Source organism: Rutidosis leptorrhynchoides, chromosome 4, assembly GCF_046630445.1.
Source record: "Rutidosis leptorrhynchoides isolate AG116_Rl617_1_P2 chromosome 4, CSIRO_AGI_Rlap_v1, whole genome shotgun sequence".
Lineage (NCBI taxonomy): Eukaryota > Viridiplantae > Streptophyta > Magnoliopsida > Asterales > Asteraceae > Rutidosis > Rutidosis leptorrhynchoides.
The window spans coordinates 45,520,847-45,529,318 of NC_092336.1; the positions used below are offsets into that span (position 1 = coordinate 45,520,847).

The 8,472-nt window shown below is 33.5% G+C and overlaps 1 protein-coding gene across 1 annotated transcript; it reads right to left on the bottom strand.

Moving 5' to 3' along the window:
* Positions 1-3,821: 3,821 nt before the first annotated feature.
* Positions 3,822-8,271, bottom strand: LOC139839456 (uncharacterized). Its single transcript, XM_071829518.1, has 3 exons — positions 7,120-8,271; positions 4,507-5,919; positions 3,822-4,328 (listed from the first exon to the last, which is right to left on the bottom strand). The coding sequence occupies exons 1-3, from the start codon at positions 8,246-8,248 to the stop codon at positions 3,961-3,963; spliced, it is 2,910 nt and encodes a 969-aa protein (XP_071685619.1). The 5' UTR covers positions 8,249-8,271; the 3' UTR covers positions 3,822-3,960.
* Between the last annotated feature and the right edge of the window lie 201 nt (positions 8,272-8,472).

An 8,472-nucleotide genomic window follows, 5' to 3' on the forward strand; every position in this document is an offset into this window, starting at 1 on the left:
CCATTTGAATTTTTTACGAGGTTCGTCAGTTGGATTATGAGGCACTTTTACTCTCTATCGTAGCGACGCCCATTTACTTCAAATGGTGAAGATGGAGCAGTTCCATCTTTGATAGTGTTAAACAATGGTGAAAAATTCAAAACGTTAATGTCGTTGTTCGAACCTGCCATACCAAAGAATGCATGCCATATCCACAAATCTTGTGAGGCGACTGCTTCAAGCATAATAGAAGACCCTTTTTTATCACCTCGTGTGTATTGTCCTTGCCAAGCAACATGACAATTCTTCCATTCTCAATGCATACAATGAATTCTACCTAACATACCCAGTAAACCATGTTTTTGTGCATGAAAATTATAAAGTCTAGCAACATCTTCGGCAGTTGGTTTTCGCAAATACTGTATAGCAAACAAATGAAATACGCGTTAACAAAAATTTTAAAGACATAACGCAGCCATTTTCTCCCCAATTTTTATATATTCATCAAACAAATCATGAGTTGTTCCATACGCCATCTAACGTATGGCCGTTGTGCTGTTTTGGAGAATTGTCAAACTTTGACGGCTCGTTGCATCCGGACGTTCCCTAAAATACATAAAATAATCAGGAATAACGGCGCTATTATAATTATATATACCTTCAACAATTCGAAGAAATAACTGATGACTCATTCGAATACGTATTTAAAATATTTTTCAGGATACACCGGTGACTCCGCAAAATAATCATTGTATAATATTATAGTCGCATCTTCACGATCTCTAGAAATATAAACCCGGGATCGACGGACTCGCGAACTACTTGCTTCTCCCGTGACTTCTTCTTCCGTTATACTATTAACAAAACTAACAATTTTTTCATCATCCGAATTATCCTTAAGAAACTCGAACATCTTGAATGTTTTATCTATTGTGATCAAATTAAAATAGTAGATTGTATGTATTTGATAAGAAAATAAGAAGGAAAGTGTGGAGTGTCTGAGATTAAAATGCATCATACATATACATATATATAGAAAATCAAAATATCAAAACAAAAATTTTTTTTTTTAGTCTGCAACGGTGAAAAAAAGCCAATCAATAAATGCCACCATTAAGTGACATCCGTCTCCTTCCTCGTCTCTTTCAAATGCGATGCCCGAAAATGCCTACAAGTGACGGATGGATACGGTTGTGTTCGGCGTCTCTCGAGCTCTACGTCGGCAAGTGACCCCGTCACTTGCCCCTGATACAAGTATCCTAACAATCAACCAAACAAGGTGAAATTGTTTGGAAAAATATTCCCGGTAACCATTGCAGGTTTGCCTCAATGGTATCCTCACACCTTGTGTGTGGGACTTAGTTTAGGTCATAAGTTCGAGCCACGCTCTGCTCATCCTATTAATTAATCTGCCTGAAAGATGGAACTCTAGATTGATCCCAGGGGGATTTTCTTCCTGATCCATTCAGGATTCAAACCCGGTCCGTCTGCCCATCAGGATGGTTTAAGGATCGAGTTCTTGGAATATGATTCGGGTTTCCTCTAGAAAGCGCGTGCGTGCGTAGAAAATGAGAGTATTCGATATCGACTACTTGCCTTTCAAAAAATATATATATATTTTAAGTATAAATTAAATAACCAAAATACTTTTATTTAACGTAATTCGGTAATCATTTCAATCAAAAAGGTTGAATGTTCAAGTCTCGTCGTACACATATTTAAATTTGTGTTGATTGTTGTGGTTCTAAAAAAAAATTAATTAACCTATATACTAATGACAAGAGTGCTTGGAGATGGCTAGGCATCATTCTAGTTATCATGTTTTTTTTTTTTTTTTTTTTTAGTTAATTAGTTGTGGCACCCTCGCGATGCGGCGGAAGAACGTTAGCTAAATTTGATTATGAAAAGTAAAGAAAAAAATAGAAGCAAATGACATAAACTGAAATAGGTAATAAAAAAAACTCAAAGTATAAAAAAAATCAAATAATAACAATAACAATAACAATTATATTAATAGTAGCAACATTAACGATTTGTAATAAGTGAAAAGTTATGTGGTTGATTCTTAGTAAATGGAATATTATGTGTTTGATTTCTAATAAACGTAAAGTTAAATCATAATAATAATAATGGTTGTGGTTGAATTACGGAAGATTGAAAGTTTGTTGTAAAATTAAAGAAACCATAAAGTTCACTATTTATAAGGTTTTACCTTCTATTATATAGGTATAATATAATTATGTGGTCGATTTATAATGAATGAGAGTTTTATGATTAAATTATACAATGTGAAAAGTTTGTGGTAAGTTTATAAAAGCTATAAAGTTAACTATTGTAAAGGGTGTGATTTAATAAAAAAAAAGTTTGTTGTAAGTTTGTGAACTTTGTGAAGCTCACTATTGATTTTCCTTATGTCTTTTAGATATATAGAGTAATTAGGAGTCCATAACCTTTTATTGTTTTCCATATAGTCTATTTCTAGTGGACTTGTTGTATCCGTTGGGCCTTGACCTTTTAATATATTAAGCTTTTGAAAAATAAAAATTGGTCTGCCACTGTTCACGTTTTCTCTCCACTTTTATTTTATTTTTTTGCCACTTTATAGATATTGATTTTAACTCGTTATTTTATTGTAGGTCCAAATTTTAACCTTTTTCCATTTTGTGTAAACTAAATTTGTTATGTTTACAATTTTTTTCCTTTTTATAAATGTTAACCTTTTTCGAAAGTGGGTGAATATCATATATGAACACCTACAAGAGTTATTATTCATCCGTCTCATATTCATGGTCTACAATTTATTTTTAGTTGTCCTAAATGTATCATTTTTTCCATAAATAAATAAACTATTCACAACTTTTTTTTAATGTTAACATTTTTTTTTTTCTCTTTATCACTTCAATTTACAATTTTTTAATTGTTAACTCTTTTTTTTTTCTTTATCACTTGAAGAAAATAAGTGAGATATCGTATATGAACACATACAACAACAATTACTCATCCGTCCCATATTCCTAATCTACTATTTTATTTTTAGTTATCTCAAATCGATAATTTTTTTCATGAATATATAAAAGAAAAATAATAACATAACTTGCATAAAGAAGAAAAAATTAAAGTATGGGTAAAAATGAAAAATATTAAAAAAGTAAAGTATAATTATGAGATGTTTTAAACTATGTAGTTTTTTACAATAATATTAAACGTAACAGCGAAACGCGTGATCATCTTTCTAGTTATTAACCATTAAGAGGATTGCTAATGTGTGTCGTTATAGATGTTGCTTTTGATGTAAATCTCGATGTGGTTAAAGGTGTTATCCGTTCTTTCTTGACTCTCCTCGTGTTTGTCTTTGTCTTGTATTTTCTGTTGTATTATTCTCAAATCATATCAAGAACACTTAACAAACAAATATATTGAATTTTTTATTCATGTAACACGTGAATAAGGTAATTTTACCCGATTCATATCGTTCATTGAAACTGATTGTCAAACAATTTATTTTCATTCAGAACCAGGTTTATTTAAAAAATTTATTCATGAACTTTGAATTATTCAAATTATGAATCATACAAATCATTCAGCTTTATCAAATACAACGTTACATTGATTTACATTAGTTTACACTAGCCCTCACTTGGCCTTCTCATCAAGGGATTGATTGCAAATTTTAGGTCTTAGGCCAAGGCTAAAGGGACATGCTTTGTAAGCTGGTTTACGGAGAAAAACGTAAAAAAAATAGATTGGGTCAAGTTCGAACTTTGATCCATTTCACTAACAATATCAAACACTTCGGAATTTATTATATCATGATTATATTTCACAATAACAAAAAGGATTTGCATACAAGCTATATATAAATATAAATATTAAATATATAAATATATAATTATTTTATTATACATTGTATTTTTGACCCAATAAAGTATCAAATTTTTATTACAGTATTCCCATCAAAACATAACAATACAAACTACATTTTCAAGGAGTTAGCAGGCACGACTGTTGTACTTGTTCTAGCAATTGAGGAGGATTCGTTAACATGTGAACGACTTCCCTCATTGTTGGTCGATCCATGCTCTCATCCTCGACACAATTCATTGCGATTTTGAAAAGGTTTATCACACTTCCTAATGGATACACTTTGAGCCTTACGTCCAACACCGCTTGCACTGCTGTTGTATCCGACTTCTCATAGTGCTCTGATATTGTCTCCCGGACCCACCTCACTATGTCTACCCCATCCCCAAATTCCCCAACCGGCTTCTTTCCAGCTATGAGTTCAAGCAGCACCACCCCAAAACTATACACGTCGCTCTTTTCATCCACTTTTAATGTGTACGCATACTCTGTTGTAAAATAAAAATACAATATTATATACGTGTCTAACCATAAAACAATTATATACTTGATGCATTAAGTACTACTGTATAAGTACCTAATGTATAAAGTATTTGTACTGTACAAAGTACTTAATGCATAATTATGGCAAATTTATCAAATTTGATGGTGAAAGATCAATTATACCTGGTGCAATGTAACCATAAGATCCAGCAATAGAGGACATGGATTCTGAAGCACCACTATCCCTCAAGAACTTAGCGAGCCCGAAATCAGCAACATGAGCTTCGTAATCAGAATCCAACAGTATATTATTTGACTTCACATCTCTATGTAATATCATTGGCGAGCAATCATGGTGAAGGTAACACAATCCTTTAGCTGCCTCAACCGCAATCCTGTACCTAGTTTCCCACTGCAAATGCGCACCTTTCGACCCGTGCAAAATCTCACCTAAACTCCCATGAGACATGTACTCGTAAATCAACAAATTGTTTACACGATTCGACACATATCCAAGCAATCTCACAATATTCCTATGCCTAATTTTCCCTAACGTTTGTATCTCCGCATCAAACCCATGGTTCCTTCCCATTAACCGTTTAATCGCTACATCAACACCATTAGCCATTGATCCACGGTACACAATTCCCGCACCACCTTTCCCAATAATGTTTTCGTCTTTCAAACATTCAAGAACATCTTCGACTTTAAGATCTAGCCTTTGGAACGTCGTCAACTTCCACACTTTTGATCTTTCAATTCGTTTATTATTCATTTTGATGAATGTTAGCATCAACAACAAAAGGATCGTGATTATAGCGATTACTATTATCACAACCCTCGACGTTGTAATCGAATAGTGCTTCTTTCGATTTCTTGACACAACAGGACAATGAGCCATTTGCGATAAACATAGATCAGGGTTACCAGTAAATATCTCGTCGCCGAAATCTTTTAACTGACCGTCGATTGGAACGATACCCGAAAACTGATTATACGAAAGATCCAAAACCGTTAAACTTTTCATATGACCCAACTTATCTGGTATCTCACCACAGATTCGATTCCTAGAAACATTAAGTATGTTCAAATTGAACAAACTTAGAATCCCATTAGGAAACTCGCCAAACAAATTGTTTCGACTTAAATCAATCGAAGTAAGCTGAACACACATAGCTATAGAACTCGGTATCTCACCACTTAGATTATTATCACTCATGTTAATCTTGTACAACTTATTTAACCTCAAAATCTCTTGAGGAATTTCACCAGTAAACTTATTTGATTGAAGAGATAAAGTTGTTAAATTGGCCAAGTCACCAAAAGCGTGAGGTACATTGCCCGCGATACGATTGTTGGAAATCGAAACGCTTTGAAGTGATCGACCGAGCATCGTGTCTGGAAGTTGTCCGGTGAGATAGTTGTCGTCGAGTTCGAGCATTGTGAGTTCGGGTAAGTTGAAGATACCGGGTGGAATAGTACCGTTGATGAAGTTTTTTGTGATGCGAATTTTGGTTAATGAGTTGCAGCTGCCAAGGGATTCGGGTAGGGGCCCAAAAAAGTAATTCTCCATTAAAATTAAAAGTCGTAACTTGCCTGAAATCAACGCCAACACTTTATTAGCTGATGATTCCCTTATAATTATCCATTATGTACACTTTTTGCTATTCTCTATTTATGTATTTAAAATTAATTAAATTGTATCATAACGTAAATGCATGCTCACTCTGTATACAATTTTTGTCAATGCATTAAAAATAGGCAATTTAAAACAAAACTGTATAATTACACTGTCAATCTAAAATATGAATGATAAGTAAAAAAAAGCACAAATGGATTAATACTTTCGCAACAGTTAGTTAAATGAATATTAGCATTCTAATACAAGTTGCGTCTGGTTAGTTAACTTAATTAGGGCCAGTTTATTTTTATTTTTTTTATTAAGTCCTGAATCTGAACGGATATATGATGTTTGAGCGGAATAAGTGATGAGTAAATAATTAGTGTTTGTTTTATGTGCTGAAAAAATGTCTTAATAATTAAAATTACTAAATTGACCATATATTTGAGCAGTTATAAAAGCAGTTTAAAAAAAATAAGAACTTAAATAAAAATTCACACTTAATTTAATTTTTTTATTAAGTCGCGTCTTATTTAATAAGTAAAAAACAAACACCACTTCATAACTTTTTAAATTAATTAAAATTACAAAAAAAAAAAAAAGTAATATGACTGCAATGCCTAAAAGGGTTATGGTTTTTTTTTTATTTTTTCTCACATATGAATTATGGTAATTACACCATAGTTATCTCATCGCCTGCTTGAAGCATTTCCTTAATTTTCATAATATTTTAAGAATAAAGATTTACCAAATCGAACTTGTTATTGTAGTCATGCCTGCTTTAACCGAACTTATAATTTAAATTTAATAAAGAGATTTTAAATTTCAATTTATATAAGCAATTTTTAATACTTTCAATGCATTTTAATTTTATCAATTAGTTTATTAGAAGTGAAAAAAAGGTTATCATGGTGGGGAACATTTAACCCCATGCACCCTTTGGATGCCAACTGTACGCGGGTCAGCACAGCCCCGGGCAAGTGTGGTCGGAACCAACCCCTGTCTCAGCACCTAATACAACTGGTGGCCGAACCGAGATTCGAACCTTCGCCATATTAGAAGTGAATTGCCAATTGACTAGGTCAACTGAGCATTTGCGGGGGACCCTGGCCACCCAGGCTATGCCCGGATGGTTATACAAACCAAAGGTAGAGGAACAAAACACAAGAATTTACCTCCTTTGCACAGATCTTTTGGCACAGGTCCAGTGAGATGGTTTCCGGCGACATCTAGCATAAGCAGCCTACCATTCCGGCCAAGATTCTCAGGCAATTCAAACGTAAAATTATTCTCCCATATCTGTAACACCTCCAGATTCGGTAAATCACCGATAAACGACGGAAGAGGTCCGGCAAGTTGATTATGAAACAAACTAATCAACGTCAAATTCTTCAACTCCGAAAAACTATCCGGTATTCCACCACTCAAATTATTATTCGACAAATCCAGCGACATCAAACTAACCATTTCCGATAGCTGACGTGGAATCTCACCAGTTAAATTATTAAAATACAAAAACAAAGTATGCAACTTCTTCAAATTACCTAAACTCGCCGGTATTTCACCCGTTAAATTACAGCTCGAAAGATCGAGTAATTGTAACGATTTAAATCCGCCAAATTCAAACGGTATTCCACCTTCATAAATATTGAAATAACCTAACAACAAATGAGTAAGCGTAGATATTTTCGATAAACTTCCTGGAATCACTCCTGTTAATTCGTTTGCTTGTAACCCCAAAACGCGTAACTTTTTAAATTCCGAGTATATTTCCGGAATTTCACCGGTAAAAAAATTACCTCCTAGGTACAAAATTTCCAAATTTTGTAAATTAACAAATTCAACTGGTAATTTTCCGGTGAAATTATTGTTGTAGATATCAAACGCTTCGATTTGCGTCCAGTTAGCCATGATCGTAACAGGAAACTCGCCGAAGAACAAGTTCGATGAGATGTTAATGAATTTAATCGAGGTTAAATTACGCAGCTCGAGTGGTAATTCACCCGTCAGATTATCGGATACTAAAGTGAGGTTTTGTAGTTTGTTTAATATTCCGATTTCAGGTGGGATGGTTCCGAATAAAGGAACGTTTGATATTGTTAACGCCGTTACACGTGCGTTTTGGTCGCACGTGACGCCGGTAAATGAACAATGTGAATTTGTAAGTTTCCAGTTGTGTAAAGCAGTAGATGCGTTTGATGCTATTAATGAAGTTTTGATCTTCATTAAAGCGTCAATATCTGATAATGCATTTGACAAGTTGAGGTAAATTAAGAAAATATTTAGAAAAATGAAAAATTTCATTTTTTTTTTTTTTATTGGTTTATTTTGGTGGGAGTACGCCGAGAAAAAAATGATGGTGGTGGTACGGTTTATATAGCATGCGAATGAGATGTACATCGTGCAACAAAATATATACTTTCGTTGGGTTTGTAATGGAAGAAGAATCTGTGTCTAGTAGGATCAAACAGTGATGTATGTATGAAGTTTACATCTTTAGCCTTGTAATATTGAAAAGTAGTACTTTA